This window comes from Symphalangus syndactylus, chromosome 1 (genome assembly GCF_028878055.3).
Source record: "Symphalangus syndactylus isolate Jambi chromosome 1, NHGRI_mSymSyn1-v2.1_pri, whole genome shotgun sequence".
In the NCBI taxonomy this organism is placed as follows: domain Eukaryota; kingdom Metazoa; phylum Chordata; class Mammalia; order Primates; family Hylobatidae; genus Symphalangus; species Symphalangus syndactylus.
In genome coordinates, this window is record NC_072423.2 from 123919545 (window position 1) to 123943615 (window position 24071).

The 24071-nt window shown below is 41.3% G+C and overlaps 1 protein-coding gene across 12 annotated transcripts in view; it reads right to left on the reverse strand.

Moving 5' to 3' along the window:
* The window catches only part of MLH1 (mutL homolog 1), a 56157-nt gene that overhangs the window by 760 nt on the left and 31326 nt on the right, over positions 1 to 24071 (reverse strand). For 9 of the 12 annotated variants that reach the window (XM_055283339.2, XM_055283293.2, XM_063612162.1 and 6 more), the window contains 7 exons: positions 22986 to 23356; positions 20086 to 20234; positions 9781 to 9889; positions 7750 to 7813; positions 2411 to 2575; positions 1487 to 1579; positions 1080 to 1193 (listed from right to left, as the gene is read on the reverse strand). In XM_055283339.2, coding sequence (XP_055139314.1) covers positions 1080 to 1193; positions 1487 to 1579; positions 2411 to 2575; positions 7750 to 7813; positions 9781 to 9889; positions 20086 to 20234; positions 22986 to 23356 — 1065 coding nt within the window. The remainder of the gene's footprint in view (positions 1 to 1079; positions 1194 to 1486; positions 1580 to 2410; positions 2576 to 7749; positions 7814 to 9780; positions 9890 to 20085; positions 20235 to 22985; positions 23357 to 24071) is intronic. The other 3 variants (XM_055283320.2, XM_055283302.2, XM_055283330.2) reach the window with 3 other exon arrangements.

The following is a 24071-nucleotide window of genomic DNA, read 5'->3' on the forward strand; positions in this document are numbered from 1 at the left end:
TCATTCAGGGAGAAAATGGTTTTATTGTAGCAGGAGCTAACATCATGTTTGATCCTGACTGATATTTGGATGGCAACCGTAGGAAGTACCTAACTTACCATTAAAATCAGGTCTGAAAGTAGTTCTAATCCCCAGGGGAGGAATGAAAATATTAATGAGGATTATTTTGCCTCATTATTCCTCTCCTTCTTGTAAGCCTTAGCTGTCTCATGTGTAAGAAAATGTTCTTTCTCAACTGTCCTTCCTTTTCTTGAGGTAAAATTTCTAATCAAATGAGATAGTTTCCACACATCAAATGAGACAGTTTCCACACAGTTTGGTAAGTGTGTTGCCTTGTCCACTGGAGTGAGAAATTCCCTAGAGGCTTTGGCCAATAGGCCCAAATCTCTGCCCTTCCACCTACAGACTTGGAATCCTCGAGCATGCCTGACTGGCCTTCAGCCTCCTCATCTGAAACTGGCTCACACTGCTCAGGAGATGACTGTGAGCAATCAGGGGTCAAACTCTGATTAAAGTGGGCTACTCTTTGATTCTTAGAATATTTCAACTCTGCCTTCCAACTTCCCCCAAAATATATGTTGATTTGAAAAGCATTATCATCTGACTAGGAAAAGTGACAATGAAACATTAGGAATCCAGGCACCCTTTTTGTGTCAAGCTGACCTGTAAGAGGAGTTATAGAGCCTTGTTTTCCTGGCAGGGCAGTGGTCGGATAAAGAGTAAGGCAAAAGCTAAGAGAGACTGAGGCGACTGACCCAGAATCTGAAGACTGGCTACACACTTCAAAGCTAACAGTGGGAGTACATGGACTCTCCAGCCTTAGACAATCTAACTCAACCTCCCATTTCTCACTGTGATGGCTTGTGTTTTCACTTTTGACAATTTCTGAGGTCACTCTGGAGGTATGTTCTACATCAGCAGATGGAAGTAAAACTCATGAATAAAAGCTGACTATTGTGTTTGAACTTTGTTGAGTACAAAGAAATCCCGAAATTTTAGAGATGGGCAAGTTTCATCTCCTAAAGATTGTATGAGGGCCTGTCCTAGTCCTGGGGTGCCAATGTGCATCACCACTGTACCTGCTGGCCTGAGAGGGTCGACTCCTCAGATACGTACTGCTTCCGGATGGAGTAGAACATAGCACATTCTTTACTGAGGCTTTCAAAACATTCCTTTTCTTCATCCCAATTCACCTGGTCCAAAGAATTCAATACCTCAAAATAGGTACGAATTTAAACATTCTCATTCTAAATGGAGATCACAGACTACTTAAAGCTAAAAAATGAAATGTGATACTTTAGGCATTAAAACTATAAATGGGACTGCTGAATATTGCTGGGGATGAATATTAGTGGGGATGAGAGCAGGCCTTCAGCTGTCCCACCCTTATCATCTTTATCATTCCAGATAAAAGGGTGGTCATTTGCCCTTTCCCTCCAGCACACATGCACGTACCGAAATGCTTAGTATCTGCTTGATCACTGACCTCAGTGGCTAGTCGAAGAATGAAGATAGGCAGTCCCTCCAAAGGGGGCACATAGTTGTCAATCAGAAGGGGTAATCCAATCAGGTTCCCTTCCTGCTTGCAGGAAAAAGACAGGACAAGGGAACAAGAAATAATGCTGTCATAGTTTAAACAAATCCCATTTCTCCAGTGCTTTCCCAGGCCTTGTCCTCCTATCTGCCACTCTGGGTGACCATGTTACTTGATTGGGCTGGGCACTGGGGCAGACCTAAACACTTAAAAAGAGTTTTTCATCCTGACAAACAGCACAGCAGAACAACCTTTTCTTTGGATCTGTTCACAATCCAAAGAACACATCAAGATGGAGAGCCCCAAAGATCAAGGAGTAAGAAGAAATGGGAGCAAATGGCATAATCTCATTTACAATGGCCTGCAGGGATTCGGCTCTCCATGTCTGGGTCCTTCACCCTGGGAACAAGAGTAGGCATGCATGGATAGTAGTACAGTTATGTAACCTAGAAATGCAAATAGGGAGTGGAGAGGATGTCACATATGTCACTTTCTGCTTCTGAGGGGAGGCCTAGTCCTGACCTTGGAACGTTTTTTGTTTTTGAGACACAGTCTCGCTCTGTCACCTAGGCTAGAGTGCAATGGTGCAATCTCGGCTCACTGCAACTTCTGCCTCTTTGGTTTAAGTGATTCTTCTGCCTCAGCCTCCTGAGCAGCTTGGATTACAGGGGCCCGCCACCACACCCGGCTAATTTTTCAATTTTTTTAGTAGAGACGGGGTTTCACCATGTTGGCCAGCTGGTCTTGAACTCCTGACCCCAAGTCATCTGCCTACCTCAGCCTCCCAAAGTGCTGGGATTACAGGCATGAGCCACCACACCCGGCCGGAAATTTTATTTGAAGAATACAACAGAAGTATAAGAATGGCTGTCACACCTCATCAATTTCCAAAGAGAAATAGTCTGCAAGCATCTCAGCCTTCTTCTTCAGAAACTCAACAATGTATTCAGCAAGTCCTTCTTTGGGACCATCTTCCTCTGTCCAGCCACTCTCTGGACTATCTAAGGCAAGCATGGCGAGGTCAAAGAGCGGTGCTGGCTCCTAGGAAGAAGCAAGAACATGAAGGAGCAAGCTTTAACGGAGCATCCAAATGAAGCCTGAATTCCCATGAATCCACTATCAGAATAGCAGGTGAGAAAACACAAATGTAACACTCATCCCCCATATACCCCAAAGGAAGTGCCTGAACAGTCTACAACAAAACCCCTTTCCTCCTCTTCGTCAATGGCCATTTCAACAGAGAAGATATGACAGACAAAAAGCCTGCTGAACGGATGGGAAGGGTGAAGCCCTGGGGAGGTACTTTCCTTCTGTGTAGCCTTAAGGACTCAACTTTCATATTTGTAGAAAACCACGAGGCAGATCATTTCTTTCTACTGTCTCATAACTAAAGTGGGGGGGTGAGGATGGAGAGTAAGTTAAATTGAATGCCATTTCAGGTAAATCATCTAATGCAGAAACAAAGGGAAAACTATGCTTAAAAATAAGATGCCTAAGTTATCTTCCATTTCTCCCCTTCTGATATTGTTACTCATACTTTTACATATGTTATAAACCCACAGTACATTATTGTTTCATAATAGAAGAGTCCATTATCAAAAGGATATAACAATCCTAAATGTTTATGTACCCAATAACAGAGCTTTAAAATATATGGGCCGGGCGTGGTGGCTCACGCCTGTAATCCCAGCACTTTGGGACGCTAAGCTGGGCAGATCACGAGGTCAGATCGAGACCATCCTTGCTAACACGGTGACACCCTGTCTCTACTAAAAATACAAAAAATTAGCTGGGCGTGGTGGCGGGTGCCTGTAGTCCCAGCTATTCGGGAGGCTGAGGCAGGAGAATGGCGTGAACCCGGGAGGCGGAACTTGCAGTGAGCTGGGATCACACCACTGCACTCCAGCCTGGGCGACAGAGCAAGACTCCATCTCAAAAAAAAAAAATTCATATATATACATATTGAAACTAAGAGAACTGCAAAGAGAACAGACAAATTATAATGATAGTTGGAAGTTTCAATACCCCTTTCTCAATAACAGAACAGGCAGAAAATCAGTAAAGATACAGGAGACTTGGGCATCACTATCAACTTGATATACTTAGAACATTCGACTCGAGATCAGAATACAAATTCTTTTCAAGTACACATGGAACATTTACCAACACAGACCATATTCTGGGCCATAAAAAGTTTCGATAAGTGTATAAAAAAAGGCAAGTATGTTCTTTGAGATAGAAATAAATTAGAAATCAACAACATTGTTTTAAAAATCCTCAAGAGATTGGAAACTAAATAACACAGTTCTAAAAAACCTGTAGGTCAAAGAAGAAATCAAAAGGGAAATTAGAAGGTATTTTGAACTGAATGAAAATGAAAACAAACTATCAAAATTTGTGGGATGCTGTTGAAGCAGTGCTTAAGGGAAATTTATAGCACTTAACACCTGTATTAGAAAAGAAGAAAGGTCTCAAATCCGCGACCTCAGCTTCTACCTTAAGAAATGTGAAACAGGCCAGCCACGGTGGCTCACACCTGTAATCCCAGCACTTTGGGAGGCCAAGGCGGGTGGATCACCTGAGGTCAGGAGTTCAAGACCAGCCTGGGCAACATAGTGAAACCCCCATCTCTACTAAAAATACAAAAATTAGCTGGGTGTGGTAGTGCATGCCTGTAATCTCAGCTACTTGGGAGGCTTAGACACAAGAATCGCTTGAACCTGGGAGGCTGAGGTTATAGTGAGCTGAGATCGCACCACTGCACTGCACTCCAGCCTGGGCGACAGAGCAAGACTCTGTCTCAAAAAAAAAAAAGAAAAAAGAAATGTGAAACAGAAGACAAATTAAACCAAAATAGGCATAAGAAAGATTAACAGTCAGAGCAGCTATCAATGAAACAGAAAATAGAAAAGCAAAATCTATGAAACCACAAGTTAGTTCTTTGAGAAGATCAATAAAATTGATAAACCTCTAGCCAGCTGACCAAGTTAAAAAGAAAAGCCTGAAATTACCAATATTAGGAATGAGAGAGGTTATGTCACCAAGAGATCCACAGATAATAAAATAAGAAATATTATAAATAACTTTATGTCAGTAAATTTAAAAATTTAGATTAAATGGACAAATTTCTTCAAAGAAACAAAATACCAAAGCTTACCTAAGAAGAAACAGATAACCCGAATAGCTCTATACTATTAAAGAAATAGAATTTGCAGTTAAAAACCTTCCCATGAAGAAAATCTCTAAGCCCAGATGGCTTCACTGTTGAGTTCTACCAAACATTAAGGAAGAATTTTAACATCAATTCTACACAAACTCTTTCAGAAAATGGAAAAGAAGGGGATACTTACCAACTCATTCAATGAGGCCAGCATTACCCTGATACAAAAACCAAAGACTAAAAGAAAACTATAAACTAGTAACATTCATGAGCACAGATAAAATAATTATAATAAAATTTTAGCAAATCAAATCCCATAATAAATAAAAAGGATTGTATATTATAACCAAGCAGGGTTCATCCCAGGAATGCAAAGATTGGTTTAACATATGAAAATCAATCTAATTCACTATATTAACAAACTATAAAAGAAAAATCATATGATATCTCAGTAGATGCAAAAAAAGTATTTGAAAAAAATTCAACATCCACTCCTAAATAAAATCTCTAGCAAATAAGGGACAGAGGGAACTTCCTCAACCTCATAATGGGCATCTACAAAAAACCCATATGGCTAACAGCATACTTAATGGTAAAAGACTTTCCCCTTTCCCCCTAAGATCAGGAACAAGAGAAGGATTTCAATTCTTACCACTTCGTTTTTCGTGTGTGTGTGTGTGTGTGTGTGTGTGTGTGTGTTGCCCAGGCTGGAGTGCAGTGGTGCATTCTTGGCTCACTGCAACCTCCACCTCCTGGGTTCAAGCGATTCTCATGCCTCAGCCACCCAAGTAGCTGGTATTACAGACGTGGACTGCCATACCCAACTATATTTTGTATTTTGAATAGAGACAGAGTTTCACCATGTTGGCCAGGCTGATCTCAAACTCCTGGCCTCAAGTAACCTGCCCACCACACCCTCCCAAAGTGCTAGGATTAGAGGCATGAGCCACCATGCCCGGCCCATTCTTACCACTTCTATTCAACATTGTATTGGAGGCTCTAGCCAGTGCAGTCAGTCAAGAGAAAGAAATAAAAGGCGGCCGGGCGCAGTAGTTCATGTCTGTAATCCCAGCACTTTGGGAGGCCGAGACAGGCAGATTACCTGAGGTCAGGAGTTCAAGACCAGCCCAGCCACATGGTGAAACCCTGTCTCTACTAAAAATACAAAAAAATTAGCCAGGCGTGGTGGCAGGCGCCTGTAATCCCAGCTACTCAGGAGGCTGAGGCAGGAGAATCGCCTGAACCCAGGAGGTGGAGGTTGCAGTAAGCCGAGATCCAGCCACTGCACTCCAGCCTGGGCGACAAGAGCGAAACTCTGTCTTAAAAAAAAATAAATAAATAAATAAAAAGTGTTCAGTTTGCACAGGAAGAAGTAAAGATGCATAAAGAAGTATAGATTCTATCATATATAGAAAATCTGATAGAATCTACAAAAAATCTACTAGAACTAGTGAGTTTAACAGGGTTGCAAGATACAGCATCAATGTACAAAACTATATGTATTTCTATATACTAGCAAATAAACAATAGAAAATTGAAGTTTTTTGGCTGGGTGAAGTAACTCATGCCTACAATCCTAGCACTCTGGGAGGCTGAGGCAAGAGGATCACTTGAGGCCACGAGTTTGAGATTAGCCTTGGTAACACAAGACTCCCGTTTCTACGAAAAATTTTTTTTTTTAAAAATTAGCCAGGTGTGGTGGTATGCACTTGTATTCCTAGCTACTTGAGCCTAGGAGTTCAAAGCTTCAGTGACCTATGATCACGCCACTGCACTCCAGCCTAGGCAAGAGTGAGACCTGTCTCTTAAAAAAAAAAAAAAAAAAAAAAAAATTTGAGGCCAGGCACAGTGGCTCACACCTGTAATCCCAGCACTTTGGGAAGCCAAGGTGGGCCCACCACCTGAGGTCAGGAGTTCAAGACCAGCCTGGCCAACATGGTGAAACCCCCCCCTCTCTACTAAAAATAGTTTAAAAAATTAGCCGGGCGTGGTGGCACATGCCTGTAATCCCAGCTACTTGGGAGGCTGAGACAGTTTGAGAATCGCTTGAATCCAGGAGGCGGAGGTTGCAGTGAGCAAAGATTTTGCCACTGCACTCCAGCCTGGGCAACAGAGCAAGACTCTGTCTCAAAAAAGAAAAGAAAAAAGAAAATTTTTGAAAAATGCCATTTAGCATTAAAAAATGTGAAATACTAAGGGATTTATCTAACAAAAGTTTTTCACCCTAAATTGATCTAGATTCAACATAATCCCAATCAAAATCTCAGCAGGCTTTTTGTAGAGTATATCACATGAAAAAAGAAGACATGAAACCATATAAACAGGTAGTATGATTTTTAACTCAGAACTAAAATTCGGCATTGAAAAAGTTTTTGACAGTTTTCATAAAAGGCATAGAAAAAGAAAAAAAAGTCTTGGAAGAAATGGACTAAAATTGTTGGCAGGGGTTGTGTTTGGACCATGGCTTTAGACCATGTTTATTTTTATCCCTTTCCAAGTATTAAGTGTCAGTAGATTTTTTTTTTTTTTTGAGGGAATCTCGCTCTGTTGCCCAGGCTGGAGTGCAGTGACGTGATCTCAGCTCATTGCAACCTCTGCCTCCTGGGTTCAAATGATTCTCCTGCCTCAGCCTCCTGAGTAGCTGGGATTACAGACGCCCACCACCATGCCCTGCTAATATTTGTAATTTAGTAGAGACAGGGTTTCATCATACTGGTCAGGCTGGTCTTGAACTCCTGACCTCAAATGATCTGCCTGCCTCTGCCTCCCAAGGTGCTGGGATTACAGGCATGAGCCACCACACCCGGCCGAGTATCAGTAGATATTATTAACTTCTATACTAATAAACATTGTTTAAGTTGCCTACCAAATGACTATTTTGCTAAAAAGTATAAAACTTCTTATAGATGCCTCCATATGCAAATCATACAATACAGCAACTATCCTAAGAATTTTTAGAAAAATTTAATATACTACAAATAAGGTATTAGTAGAGAGCTACTATTTTCAGAAATGATCAGTTGAAATTTCAGAAGTGAAAAGGATCTAAACTTACCGATAACCTCAGAACACCAAAATTGGCAAAATCATAAATGAGTATCTGGTAGAACAGTTCTTCACTGAAAATAAAAATGAAGTGACTTTAAGGAAAAGCTGAATTCATGCTTGAGATACAAGCAGTTGGGACAAAATGGGAGGAGTAATCCCTGAAACATGGATGAGACAGAAATAGTTCTGCCTGCCTGTGGAATCTGGTTAACAGTCTAACAAAATCTCTTGCCCCTCCAAAGAGCTGGGATTCCCAACGTCTTCAACCAGGGCTCTGGGTGGCCAGCCTCTAACAGACAGGTTAGAGCACTAAGACCAAGTCTGGCTTGCTACTACTCACATTCTGTCCCTACCTGTCTGGTGCTATAAAAGGTTTCTGACACCCTGCAGTCTACAGTAAAATTTAAAAACTTTTTGTCTGCTTACCTTTCCCCCAGTTACAAAGAATCCTATAAATCACTTTTTTTATAACTTATTAAAAATTATGTGAAATGTATAGGAAGGGCAGAGAGTCTTCCTGAATAATCAAAAGTAGACTTAAGGCAGGATTATACTACGCTGACATGTAGTTTAGGATGATACACTGGCTGGCAATAGTCCAAAAGCAGCTATGAAGTACACACTATATTGAATTACTTCCAAAAACACAATGGGAATAAATGCCACATTTATATGGTACTTTATAGTTCTTAAAACACATTGAACCCCATAGACTTGCTTAAAGACTTCTCATCAAAGCAGACAAAGCACCTTCTATGTCTGCATTTTGGTAGGGAAACTGAGGCACCTATTGAGTAGCAGACTTATTCTATGTCAGTTAGTAAAGTGCTAAAGGAAGGACTTGAATCCAGATACTGAACTCTGAACCTGGTTCTCTCCCTATGTTTTCCTACCCCCTTACTGGAAAACCATTCACATTTATTAACAGCTGCAAATCTGGGACTGGCCTGGATTTGTATCTGTGAGATGAAAGAACATGAATGCAACTGTGATTTGGGGCCTTGGAGGTCATTCCCGTAGACATGCTGGAAAAGAAAAAGCAAGGGGAGTAGAATTCCTAACAAATTAAAAAGTGACAGTTCACTATACAAGCCCAAGCATTCTCAAAGCAGACAATGGAACTTGAACAGAGTTGCACCAAACGGGTTTCCGAGCCTAGAAGGAATGAGTTCTGAATACATACAAGGAGGTACATGTGCTAACAGGAAGCTTCTGGACTGGGGCAGTTTCAAGGGATGGCGAATAGGTTTCTATCTCATGTACCAACTCCATGCAATGTATAGTGGCTGCCCCACTCACAGGGCCAATAAGCACTCTGAGGCCACAGCAGGGCTTAGAGGGAGAGTCTCACAGTAGATAGGTGATGTCTAGTAGATGCAAGGTGGCAGCATCCTCCCATATGCATTACCTATTTGAGAACAGATTTAATACCGATGCTAGACTCAACAGGAGCTCATTCACCAAGGTCCCTGAAAACAATCAATAGAAATGTTGCCAGCCATGCAATAGTCAAATGAAACTGCCGGGGTCACCTTTCCTGTGCTGATCAAGCCCACTGGCTCACTTGGTGGCTGGAGTAGGCCTTTGCTCCATTCTCAAAGCTGGGAGGAAAGAAGGCATCAGGTCTTCTTTCTCTTGCATCACCTACAGTACTCTGTTGCACAGAGCAGATACTAGAATTCTCTAGCAGCACCAAACCCTCACCACCTGGTTCACAACATTTACAGGGCACTGAGCAACTACCAAGGACTAGGCTTCTTGGGTTATTTCTTACCCTCACAAACAAAGAAAACCACTGCACATTAACTAGTAATATCACAACTTACAGATGAGAAATCTGAGATGTAGTCTAGGAATGTAACTTGTCTACAGTCAAATAAATGGGAAATGGTCGAACTTGGATTTGAAACCACATCTGTCTGACTCCAAAGCCTGTGCCCTCCCAACTTTCTCATGCTGCTCTCCTTAGCTTTTATGCCTGTGCTCCCTGGACCATTGTTGTGGTAGCTCTGCTTGTTCACACACCCAACTGATTTACCTAAGCTTGGTGGTGTTGAGAAGGTATAACTTGGTCTGATGCTGTGCCAAGGCCCACTGAGGATTCACACAGCCCACGAAGGAGTGGTTATGCAACATCTCCCGGAGAACTGCAAAACAAAAAATAAAACCAAAAAACAGGTAAGTAATAGAATCCTACCAACCCCACTTCATTGCCCAAAGCACCAAGCACCAGAACTAGAGACACCAAGTAAGCAAAGAAGCCTGAATTGAGCCTCCTGGTGAAAACAAACACAAATGAGTAATAAAATATAACTAATCTTTTAACATGCAACAAGGAATTGCTAAAAGGTTAAAGAACACTCAAGGATCAAAATCTAAGACAAAGCAGGAACTCAGAGAGGTAACGAGATCTCTGAGGTCAACTTTATCAAAAGACATTAGAGAAACCTCAGGAATCACAAACATTAGTTTTCACAGGCTCTGAAGGTGGCAAAAAGAGGACAAAATCATGGAATGGTTTGAAATGGAGAGTGTAATAGGAGACCACTTCCCCAACATATGAAGCTGAGACTCCAAGGGCTGCACCCCCAGTGAAAAGGAAAACCATACTACCATGCCCATGCCCACTCTCCTGCCCCTTCAAGGGCAGTAAGCAAAACTGCCACCTCTAGCATTGGTATTGGAAGAAAAAATGACACCCTGTGAATGTGTAATCATAAACTGGTCCTCACATGCTTTTCCAGCCAGGATTCATGCTAAGCAGGTTGTCTGAAAACCTTAAGCGGAGATTTTAATTTAAACTGATATCGGGGCTGACTGTTCCTCCAGTTTCCTAGTAGAATCAAATGCAAATTCTCTGCAGAATTTCATTGTCAACCCAGGCTTCAAGTAATTCCCCACAGATAAAGTACAAGGAATTAACAGTTAAAAAATTACAAAAAACACAAAAAATGCCCCATGAATTAGAATCCAGAAGAATCCACAGAATGAGATCTGTAAAGGTTTCAGGAATTGGAAAAATCAGCAAATAACATAAAATAAGTATGTTCAGCATGCTCAAAAAATATTAAAACCATGAGTAAGCAGCAGGACACTATCCGCTATCTCCTGGGATCAAGATTTCCAAAAGAGCACATAAAGTTTTTAAAAATGAAAAATACAATAATTGAAAAGAAAAATTAAGATAGACTTAAAAAGAGATTTGACAAAGTTAACAAGGTAATTAACTGGAAGGTAGATCAACAAAATTATCCAGAATGTAGCACAGAAAGATAAAGAAATTGAAAATATGTAAAGATAACTTATGCACACGGGAGATAATAAATACATAACTCATGTTCCAGAAGGAGTTGGAAAGAGGGCAGGAAGAGGACAATATCTGAAGACTTTGAAGACAAAATACCTGAGAATATCCCAGAAGTGATGAAAACTGTCAAGTCTCAGCTAGCAAGCCCAACAAAATCCACACGTGACACACAGGGTTACTACACAGTATTTTTAAAAGGAGATCTTAAAGGTACTCAGAAAGACGAGAGATTACCCACTAAGTAAATCAAATATAAGACTGGTAGCTGAATTTTCAACAGGTAATAAATTTTAAGATTGACAGCTGAATTTTCAAGAGCAAGAGGAGAAATCAGAAAATGATACACTATTACCTTCAATGCACTAAGAAAAAATAATTGCTAATCTGGAGTTTTAAACCCAACACAAATACTTTTCAAAATAAGAGTGAATTAGACAAAGCAAAAAGGTTTGCCATGGCTATTGTTTGAATGTCTGTGTCCCCACAAAATTCATATGTTAAATCCTAACCCCCAAGGTGATACTATTAGGAGGTAGTGCCTTTGAGAGGTGATTAGGTCTTCCCTCATAATTGGGATTAGTGGGATTAGCCCTTATGAAAGAAACTCCAGAGAGCTAGCTATTCCCTTCCACCATGTAAGGATACAGCTAGAAGGCGCCATGTGTGAGGAAGCGGGCCCTCACTAGACACTAAATCTGTCGGTGCCTTGATCTTGGACTTCCCAGTTTTTAGAACTCTGAGAAATAAACTTCTATTGTCTTAAGCCTGAAAGGACTAAGCCATCAAAGGCCCCACTAAAGGTTCAGGCAGACCATAAAACATCTACAGGAAAGAATTATGATCAAATAATATGTGGTAAATCCAAACCAACTGACAATAACAAGTATCACAGAACAAGTAGATACAGACATACCTCTGAGATATTGCAGGTTCAGTTCCAGACTACAGCAATAAAGTCAATATCACAATAAAGCAAGTCATGTGAAATTTTTTGTTTTTCAGTGCATATAAAACTTATGTTTATACCACACTGTAATCTATTAAGTGTGCAATAGCATTATGTCTAAAATCAATGTACGTAGCTTAACTTAAAAACACTTTTTTGCTGGCCGGGTGCAGTGGCTCATGCCAATAATACCAGCACTTTGGGAGCCCGAGGTGGGCGGATCACAAGAGATCAGGAGTTCGAGACAAGCCTGGCCAACATAGTAAAATCCTGTCTCTACTAAAAATACAAAAATTAGCCAGGCGTGGTGGCACATGCCTATAATCCCAGCTACTTGGGAGGCTGAGGCACAAGAATCACTTGAACCTGGGAGGTGGAGGTTGCAGTGAGCTGAGATTGTGCCACTGCACTCCGGCCTGGGCAACAGAGTGAATCTCTGTCTCCAATAAATAAATAAATAAATTAAATTAAAAAGGTTTTTGCTAAAAAATGCTAACAGTCATCTGAGCTGTCGGCGAACTGTGATCTTTTTGCTGGTGGAGGATCTAGCCCTGATGATGGCTGTTGACTGTTCAGGGTGGTGATTGCTGAAGGTTGAGGAAGCTGTTGCAATTTCTTGAAATAAGACAACAGTGAAGTTTGCTGCATCAGTTGATTTTTCCTTTCATGAAAGATTTCTCTGTAGCTTGTCGTGTTGTTTGATAGCATTTTACTCACAGGAGAAATTCTTCCAAAACTAGTATCAATCCTCTCAAACCCTGCTGCTGCTTTACCAAGTAAGTTTATATAATATTCTAAATCCTTTGTTGCCATTTCAACAATATTAACAGCATCTTCACTAGAATTAAGTTCTTTCTCAAGAAACTACTTTCTATGCTCATCCATAAGAAGCAACTCCTCATCTGTTCAAATTTTATCATGGGATTGCAGCAATTCAGTCATATCTTCAGACTCTACTTCTAATTTTCTTGTGATTTCTACCACATCTGCAGCTGCTTCCTCCACTGAAGTCTTGAACCCCTCAAGGTTATCCATGAGGGCTGGATGCAATTTCTTCCAAACTCCTGTTAATGTTGATATTTTGACTTCCTCCCAGGAATCTTGAATGTTTCTCAGGGCATCTAAAATGATGAATTCTTTCCAGAGGTTTTCAGTTTACTTGGCTCAGATCCATCAGAAGAATCACTATTTATGGCAGCTAGAGCCCTATGAAACATATTTCTTAAATAAGACTTGAAAGTCAGTATCACTCCTTGATCCACGGGTTGCAGAATGGATGCTGTGTTAGTGCTCATCTCCTTATATATCTCCATTAGAGATCTTGGGTGACCAGGTACATTGTTAATGAGCAGTAATATTTTGAAAGGAATCTTTTTTTCTGAACAGTAGGTCTCAACAATGGGCTTAAAATATTCAGTAAATCATGTTCTAAAAAGATGTGCTGTCATCTAGGCTTTGTTGTTCCATTTATAGCGCACAGGCAGAGTAGAGTTAGCATAATTCTTAAGGACCCTGGGATTTTTGGAATGGCAAATGAGCACTGGCTCATTTGTGAGCTCAAATGTGAGCCACTGCGCCCGGCCTCTTCCTTTCACTTAAACACTTGTGGACACTGTGGGGTTATTAATTTGCCTAGTTTCCATATTATTGCATCTCAAGGAATAAGGAGGCCTGAGGACAGTGAGGAAGACATGGGAACACCCAGTGACTAGAGGGGACTGAACACCCAGTGACTGATGGTTTATGCCCACATAAGACGGTGAGCTTAATGGTGTCCCAAACAATTACAATAGTAATGCCAAAGATCAGTAATCACAGATCACTGTAACAGATATAGTAATGATGAAAAAGTTGGAAATATTGTGAGAATTACCAAAATTTGACAGAGATACTAACTGAGCACATGCTGCCATAAAAATGGCACCTAACGGACTTGCTCTACGAAGGGGCCTATCTATAACTAGTAAAAAATGTAGTATCTGTGAAAATCAATTCCAGGTGGACTAGGGGCTTAAGTATGAGTCTTTCAGGAAACAATCTAAGAGCATATCTTTAATTATTGCAAAGTTAGGAAGGATTTCTTAAGCTAAAAAGCCAATCTGTAAAGAACAATTGATAAAATCTGCCTACATTAAATCTAAGAATTTCTGTTCCTAAAACAAGTATTCATTTTAAAAAGTTACTAGAGGATCCCTAAACTAGGGGAAGATATTTTCATGTAACTCATTACTATCAGAATATATCAAAAACTCCAAAAATTAATTAGAAAAGACAAAAAAAGAGCCCATCAAATATTGGGTAAAAAACTTGAACAGGCACTTAACAGTTGAGGAAATATACTTATTTATTAATTGGTTACTTATTTATTTAGTTATTGCTCTGTTGCCCAGGCTGGAGTGCAGTGGTACAATCTTGGCTCACTGCAACATCTATCTCCCAGGTTCAAGTAAGTCTTGTGCCTCAGCCTCCCGAGTAGCTGGGATTACAGGCATGTGACGCCATACCCATCTAATTTTTGTATTTTTAGTAGAGATGGGTTTTGCCACGTTGGCCGGGCTGGTCTTGAACTCCTGGCCTCAAGTGATTCGCCCACCTCGGCCTCCTAAAGTGCTGGGATTATAGGCATGAACCAATGCGCCTGGCTGAAATACACTTAACTTTATTTCAACCAAGAAAATGCAAATAAAAACTACCATCAGATTCTGTTTCACAATCACCAAACTGGTAAAAATCTGACAATATAATTGTTGGTGATAATATAAATGAATATGACCCCTCTGGAAAACAATCTGTCATTTTATGACCCAGCAATAACTCTCTTAAATATATGACCTAGAGCTTCTCATCCAGTATGGCAGGCCACCGATCAACTCATATGAGGCTGGGAAGCAGGGTGTAATGGGGACACAGGGACTGAGGCCATACGAGTCCTCCAACTGTCTTTCAACAGAAGAATGAATGAACTGTAAATTCATGAAGCAGAATCTGTATTATACAGAAAAGGTAAACCAGAGCTATATGTAACAAGATGGATGAATCTTAGGAATATATGTGTAGCTATATATAAATTGCAGAAAAATTAAACTTACAGTGTAATTCTACTTTTATAAAATCTAAAGCTTGCAAAACTAAACAAATTTTTAGGAATACAAATATAGGTAATAAAACTGTAATAAAAAACTATAATAAAAAAAGGAAATAATAATCCCAAAATTTAGAATAGTAATCACCTCTAAGGAAGAAGGGAAGGGAATGGCACAGGGGAGCAGCACATAAGAGCCTCAAAGATGATGGTGATGTCCTGTTTTTTAGGCAGATGCTATTCTCACAAGTGTTCATGTTTTTCTGTAGAAGCTACATGTATTTTATAAATATGATTTTTAAATTTACCAATGTATATGTTTATGTGTGTTATGCACATATATATATACTTGTGCATATATCTATGTGTGTGTATATGCATCTTTTTTTTCATGAAATAAGTAAAAATATCACCAGCAAAAAGGAAGAGTGGGGACAAGAGAGGTTGGAGAAAACAGGGCATGGGTCATAGCACAGCAATAAGCCTATACATTATGTTTTTACTATACTTTTTTTTTAAGCTTTGGCACCACAAGTGAATTCTCATACTATTATAGAATTTCTGTAATACTATTCCCCACTCCATAAAAAGAGGTTTATTTTCTTCATTTTTAGAATAAGTATTCCTCTCTGTTCCCACTGGAAACTCAATGTCTCTACAGGATGTTCTGCGTAGGCGGAAAGTGATTATTTTAAAAGCTGGAGAACATCAAATAATACTGAATAATGAGGCACTGGAGGAAAGGGAGAGCAGTGTAATCCACTAAAACAGTCAGAGATTTTCCACACAGAATGTTCATGGACTGCTCTGATGCATCCAGAGCTACTGAAGCGCAGCCCTGCCAGCAGGATGGGGAAGGGAGGCGGCAGCACCAAGCACAGGGCTTTTCTTCATTGGGCATTGTGAGGCTTCTTGGACCTCTTCACAGCCTCTTATCAGGACTTAAACAACTTGCATTTCGCCCCTAACCTAAATATGCCCATAGTGCTGTCTGTAGGCATTTCCCTGCCAAAATTGGACAAAATCCGTCTGTGCTTCAAAGCCAAACCACATATCTGAGTTCATAACCGAGGCCTTGAGTCTCAGCATCTTTTTCTGCAGCAAGGGAAACCAAACCTGAACAAAGGGCGACCAGTCTTCTAGTTCCTAATGCTCACTTGCAAGGGTAAACGCCCCCATCCCCTGCTGGCTGTCTTCCAGTGGCCACTGTATGCCAGTGCCTTTGCTGCTACCGGAGATAATCAAGACACTGGCCTCATATCTCTATTAGAGGATTTCTTTCATTCTACCTAAACAATTCCCATACAACACCATGGTATTCTTTAAGGCAGGGGTCATAGTTTATCCATTTCACTTCCTACTTCTGAGCTTGGCACAGTACACTTCTTACAGAGAAGATACTTGACAAATGTTCACTGAACTGATTTCTTGTACCAAAAAAACCTGTCACCTAGTGACAAACCATGGATGTATACATTCAGACCCAGGACTGTTCACCAAAGAGCAAGAAAATGAAATTAAGTGTGGATATCTGGAGGCAAAAAACGTTAAGGGTATTTTCACTTTAAATGGTAGCAAATAGCTTATGACATTTCTTAACCCCATTAATTAACAGATCAAAATTATGGGACTAGCAGTAAGTAAATTCAGTTGTTACTAATCCCTGAGATGAGCCTTATTCCATAGAATGCTTTCCTGGATACTGGAGCCTGTCAAAATTAACCTTACTTTTTAATTGAAAGTGTGTCCACCATGGATGGGTAAATCCCTAGACTCAAGAGAACTGTCTAACTGAATGTTCAACTTTGATATCCCTTTGAAAGAAAGATTCTAGGGCTTTACCTCCCAGGCTGCTCCTCTCAATCACTGACTTGCTCCCTTAGCAAATACCTAGTGAGTACACATGCCAGGCACTCTGCTCAGCACCAAGGACGAGGCGGTGAGTTCCACAGACATGACCCCTACACAGACAACACACTGATCAAATAATCATACAGGTGCAACTAAGAAAGCTGTTACAAGGAATGTATCTTTTACTTCTTTCATGGCCTAGGGAACTTCATCAGGGAGTAGCCAGCCTGTTGGTCTGTTAAGGTTAGTGGTCTTCCTCGCCAAATCTGAGCCTCAGTCAAATCCCTATACAGCATTCAACTCGAGAATCAGCTTCTCCCAGGCTGGGGCTTTGGATGTCAACCAGATACCAGCAGGTAGGGGCTCATGGCAGAGATCACTCCCCTTGAACAGTGCCTTAAAGATTATAAAGCACGCACACAGTATCTTAAGTGTTCATCACCACAGCCCAGTAAGGGCTGCAGTGAAGCACATTTTACAAAAGCACGAAAATCATGCCCCAAATGGTGAACAAATTTCTGTCTGGCCTCTGAATGGTGTAGGTGGTAGAAGCTTCAGAGGAGTTCTGGCTCCAAAGCAAGAGCACATTTCATTCCCCACAACACAGATGACTCCGTCTATAAGACCCTACACCAGCACGTTTGAAAACACCAGCCTCAGTCGATGGAATCAGAATTACATGGCGTGCTTGTCCTGCACCGGCTGTTGACCTGGTTATGCATCTAGCCTTCCTGCATGAAGGCCAAAGCCAGTAGCAACCCACCACCAACAAGGCATGAACCTGGGCCTGTTTTTGATTGTGGGGATGTTGCAATTAGTCTGTCCTCTCCATTTTCCATTCCATTTTCCTCACTTTAAAATAGAGAAAACGGCATCTGCTCTGCCTCACTCACAAGATTATTCTATAATTGAGACACTGTGTAGGAATACACAATTTTAAATCATTTAAATTTATCATTTTAGCCTCAGCAAGACTCCAAAGCTGACCAAACTTGAGGCAGGTTAGTTCTATTAATACACTGCACTGAAAACAGTTTGATACTATTCAGAAAGTTATTGACATTGTAACTTTCAACAGCCTGCTATACATGAGGGAGACAAACCCTTAAAACTCATGAATTCCAAACTGAGGGAGTCTGTCCATCAAAACTGCTGTGAGGAAGACTGCTAAATGCATCAAGTAACAGCTCACCTTTATTTAAAAGCATTTTAAAAGTTCCTAGCTTGAAAGCTAACGATGATGGAAGGGAAGAGCAACTGGAGCAAATCATGGAAATAAAAACCAGAAGCCAATTGACAGCTACTTCTACAGCCAGCAAAACCTCAGTCATAGGAAGCTTGTATCCTGCCCAAAGGGAGAGACGACCTGTGGGTCTTTTCCCACGTGTAAACAAAGGCCCAAAATGCTAAGAAAAGGGAACAAATGTAGAAAGGCAAGTTGAAGCCTTCCTGAATTTGCTTAGACAAATGGTGACTGAGACCGACATTAAAGAAGCCACTGAATCAAAAGCAGATTTTTTTTTTTTTTTTTTTTCCTTTTGAGACGGAGTCTTGCTCTGTCGCCTAGGCTGGAGTGCAGTGCCGCAATCTCGACTCACTGCAACCTCTGCCTCCTGGGTTCATGCCACTATCCTGCCTCAGCCCCCCGAGTAGCTGGGACTATAGGCATCTGCCACCCCACCCAGCTAATATTTTGTATTTTTAGTAGAGACAGGGTTTCACCGTGTTAGCCAGGATGATCTCGACTCGTGATCCACCCGCCTCGGCCTCCCAAAGTGCTGGGATTACAGGCATGAACCACCGCGCCCAGCCAAGAAGCAGCTGCTTTAAAAGGTTAGGGACTAGTGGGAAAGGCACAGAATTGCTCCTTGGCTACTCATATCTTTTAAAAATTAAACCAGATTGTCATATTTTAAGATATACTTTGTAACAGTTTTGAAATTTGACTACTTTAATTAAGAAATGTGTAATAGGACAGGTGTGGTGGCTCACACCTGTAATCCCAGCACTTTGGAAGACAGAGGTGAGAGCCTAGGAGTTCAAGACCAGCCTGGGAAACATGGCAAAACCCCATCTCTAAAAAAAAAAAAAAAAAAATTAGCTGGGCATGATGGCACATGCCTGTAATTACAGCTACTCAGGAAGCTGAGGTGGGAGGATCACCTAAGCCCAGGGAGGTTGAGGCTGCAGTGGGCCATGATTGCACCACCACACTCCAGCTGGGTGACAAAGTGAGACCCTGTGTCAAAAAAAAAAAGTATAATAAATGAAAAATAGAAAGGTCACTGCTAAATTCTCAAGTACAGAGCTGCCTACTGGAGCCCTGGACAATGATGTCTACATTTAGACCATTACTCATGGTCTCACTCATAAAGTGGGGTCAGGATTGTTGTTTGGACCAGTTCACTGTTATATATCTCAATCCCTGAGTCAGTTCATCCCTTGGAGGTGACTAGCCTCACCTTTTAATTCCTAAAACCATTATTTTAGTTTTGAAGTAACAGGGATCAAGATAGTTCTATACTCAGGTATTCTCAAAAGCTATTTCTGATATGGATGATAATGATTTACCACTTTGTCTTCAGAATATAAAAGTGTCAACTCCTTGCTTTGTAAAAAGTGTTACTATTTATATTTTATCTCTAATCAGCACAATGATCTTTAAGGGTAAAATTAATTTCATTTTATAGGTAAGAAAGAACTGAGGCATAGAAAGGTTAGGTCAGGAGTCTAAGGTCACACAAGAGAGGTGGTAGTGCCAGGATTTGAGCTCATGGCTACCTCCCAAGCCTGTGCACTTTCAGCAACAGGACATGCCATTCAGTACACAAGATAAGAATTTTGCTCACCATTACAGTGCTGTTAGCTAAGACAGAAACAAACTGAAAATTGGTGAAATGACTGATTTACTCTGACTCCTATGGTTTAACAAGAATACCAATTTAATGCTAATTAAAATAAACAGAGATTATTTTTCTCCCTTTTCTCCCAATCAAAAATTGTCTTTAAACTGATGCTATTGTGGGTTAGTAAAGGAAGAGGAGCTTGCCCAGCAAAACTGTAGTGGCCACTCTGACAATATGACTGCTTTCTCCATTTCCAAAACCTTGGCACTTGAGGCCCTATGCATCCCAGGCAGGCTGCGGCGTTTACGTACCCTCATGTCCCCGCTCATTAATTTCTTCCTGGAGACTCAAAACACTGGTGAGGTTAATGATCCTTCTCCGGGGGGTACAAGCTGCAGTCATTTCCTTTCGGGAATCATCTTCCACCATTTCCACATCAGAATCTTCCCGATATCTCTTTCTGCAATGAAGAAAAGGAAGTGCAGATCATTATTATTCTTGTTTTTAAACTTAGCCAAATTTTGTGGGTTGCATTTTGGAGGAGCAAGCAACTTCTCTGTGCTGGTTCTACAGAGCTGTGGATGAACCCCTGTGCTGGCGGAAGGCCAACAAGATGTCTGTTCATTGGTAGACTGCTTATCTGACAATCCTCAGATCCCAGCAGCTGGCCACACAGCCAATGTAGCAGGACTCTGGAGTATAGCTTCATCCCGTAGGGCTGCAGGACCTTGAGCAAGTGAGCTGAATTTGTCAAGTCTCATTCACTCATTCCTCCATCTATCCATCCATCAGACACTGCTATAGACTAACTACGTCCAGCAATGAACAAAACAGATAAGGTACCTGCCCTCACAATGCTTACTTCTTTTTTTTTTTTTTTTTTTTTTTTGAGAGAGTCTCACTATGTCTTCCAGGCTGGAGTGCTGTGGCATGATCTCAGCTCACTGCAGCCTCTGCCTCCCAGGTTCAGGCAAGTCTCATGTCTCAGCCTCCTGAGTAGCTGGGATTACAGGCGCAAGCCACCACACCCAGCTAGTTTTTGTATTTTTAGTAGAGATGGGGTTTCACCATGTTGGCCATGCTGGTCTCGAACGCCTGACCTCAGGTGATCCGCCCGCCTCTGCCCCGCAAAGTGCTGGGATTACAGGTGTGAACCACAGTGCCCAATCCACAATGCTTACTTTCTAGTGGGAGAGTCAAACAGCAACAGAAAAGAGATCATTTTAAGTATCAATAAACACAATGAAGAAAATAAAACAAGGTAGCATAATAGAATGATGGGGAAATAAGAGGAGAAAGAACTTCAGACTCAATGGACAAAGAAGACCTCTAGCAAGAGGTGACTTGCTGGTCTCATACTCCCAACCTCAGAGGATCTGTCCGCCTCGGCCTCCCAGAGTGCTGGGATTACAGATGTAAGCCACCACACCAAGCCAAGAGGTAACCAGGGGGTTCCCAGGCTGAGAGAACAGCAAGAGCAAAAGGGTAAAAAGCTCAGTCAGTTCGGATCAGCCATAAGAGCTGTATGGCCAAATCACCACGTGGGAGAAGGAAAGTGGAGGGTTGGAGCAAGGGTAGGGTGAGGGATTTAAGTTTTATCCCAAGAGCAAAGGAAACCACTGAAACATTCTCAGCAGAAAAGTGATACCACTTGATTTTGGGCTTAAAAATATTTGACTACTCTGTGGTAAATATCACTTAGTTCTGCAAGTGATAAACAAATGTAATACTTTCCCTGCAGGGATAAGAGCATTAAATGAGATAACGTATGCAAAGTATCTGGCACACCACAGACGCTCCATAAATATTAGCTTCCTTTATTATTCCCTGGAAAAAAATCTTTTTTTTTTTTTTTTAAGAGACAGAGTGTCACTCTGTCAGCCAGGCTGGAGTGCAGTGGCGTGATCATGGCTCACTGCAGCCTCAACCTCCTGGGCTCAAGTGATCCTTCCACCTGAGCCTCCTACGACTAGCTGAGACTACAGGCATTTGCCACCATGCCTGGCTAGTGTGTGTGTGTGTGTGTGTGTGTGTGTGTAATTCCTAGACTCAAGTGACCCTTCCACCTTGGCCTCTCGAAGTGCTGGGATTACAGGCCAATGCGCCCGGCTGGAAAAAATTCTTAGAATTAGGCTGACTCAGAAATGAGCAAACTGAAGTAACGTGTCCCAGTTCACATGGCTAATTAGTGCCATGATAGTGCATGTGCAGCCCTGGGCAAATTCCTTCACCTTGAACTCCAGGTTTCATATAAGTACACACTAAATAAAGAATATCCACCTCAGAGATTTCAGTGAGGTAATGTCTTAGAGTACCTGCAGAGTGTACACTGGAAGTGATCAAAATTAAATGACAATCTTTATTATTATTATTATTATTCCTGCTCCTTTTCTCCAGGTTTCTTTCACCACTAGCTCACGTACTTCAGGGATTTTTGGGGTTTTTGTTTGTTCGTTTGTTTTGAGACGGAGTTTTGCTATTGTTGCCCAGGCTGGAGTGCAATGGCGTGATCTCAGCTCACTGCAACCTCCGCCTCCTGGGTTCAAGTCATTCTCCTGTCTCAGCCTCCCGAGTAGCGGGGATTACAGGCATGCGCCACCACATCTGGCTAATTTTGCATTTTTAGTAGAGATGGGGTTTCACCACGTTGGTCAGGCTGGTCTTGAACTCTTGACTTCAGGTGATCCACCTGCCTCAGCCTCCCAAAGTGCTGGGATTATAGGTGTGAGCCACAGCACCCGGCCAGGGAGTTTTATAAATTAGATTCAGAACGTGTGTTTTTTCCTGAAAAAAGTGAAAGCAGCTTTAAGTAGGATGAAAAATAATCCTCCAGATATGTTAGGCTTCTCTCTCTAGCCATTTCTGATGTTGAGGCTCTATCAAAATTCTTTACTAAAAATAAAAGATAAACCTGCTTTTGTTCTGCTGTGTGTGTTTATTCAATTAAGCAACTACTCCACAGTCTGAAGTGTTTTTAACTAATGCTTGGAACTATGGACATTTAAGTTAATTCAAAGGACACTATGGTGGGTGACTCTCAAGTTATGGTCAAAGGCAGACAGTGGACAAGGCCACAGCACCATTCCAGCACCATTCCAGAGGGCAAGTCAGGCAGAGAGAAGATGCAAGTGATTCATGAAAAGCCAAAGTTAGAAGGCAGTTTTATTACAGAATAAAGGAGGTAGGCTGTACTTTTCCCGAAAGGCCATACCTGGGGTTGCTGGAAGTCGGTCCTCTCTTCTCTGACATTTCTGAAGTCCCCTTTGTTGTATCCCCCTCCGAGCTCTGATTTTTGGCAGCCACTTCAGCTGGGGCTGGGAGTTCAAGCATCTCCTCATCTTGCTGCATAGCCCTGCCACTAGAAATATCTGTCTTATCCTCTGTGACAACGGCCTGGGGCTGACTGGACAGGGGTGTGCTCAGAGGCTGCAGAAATGCATCAAGCTTCTGTTCCCGGGAATCTGTACGAACCATCTGGTGGGCATAGACCTTGTCACTACTTCCAGAAGTAGAAGAGGAGGTCAGGCTTGTTGTGGATTTAACCATCTCCCCAGAGGGGCCAGCAAGTCCTGGTAGCAAAGTCTGTATAAAAAAATATATATATACACACACACATATATATATCTATATAAATATATATATACACACATATATATATACACACACATATATATACACACACACACACACATATATATACACATATATGTGTGTGTGTGTGTGTGTGTATATATATATAGTGGAGAGACCCAGAATAAGAAGTATAGATATACAGGTCCCCAAATGGAGCAGTACTAAGAAAGAAGCTAGTATGAGGTATAATTATCATTGTTATAGAAGCAATTCTGCCCAAAATTTGAAGTATAAAAGGTTTACAGGTATAAAATTCAAGAATTAAGCAAAATCCTTATAATCTTAAAATTCTCTTGAAATGGAAGTATCAGTGTAAAATTTTCATATTTTTGTCTGGGGGGGGTGCTGCCAGAAGAAGACTTTTTTTTATTGTGGTAAAATATATATATAATTTACCATTTTAACCATTTTTAAATGAGAGCTCAGTGGCATTTACATTGTTGTGCAACCATCACCACCAGCTATCTCTAGAACCTTTTCATCTTCCCCAAACTGAAACTCTGTGCCCATTAAACAATTTCTCACTTCCCCTTCCTCCCAGCTCCTGGCAACAACCATTCAGCTGTCCATTTTTAAATATACACATTTCCTAGCTCTGACCACTGGAAAGGCCTAAAAGTAATGACTACCCAGTAGCAATGAGGACTCCCACATCCCAGATTAT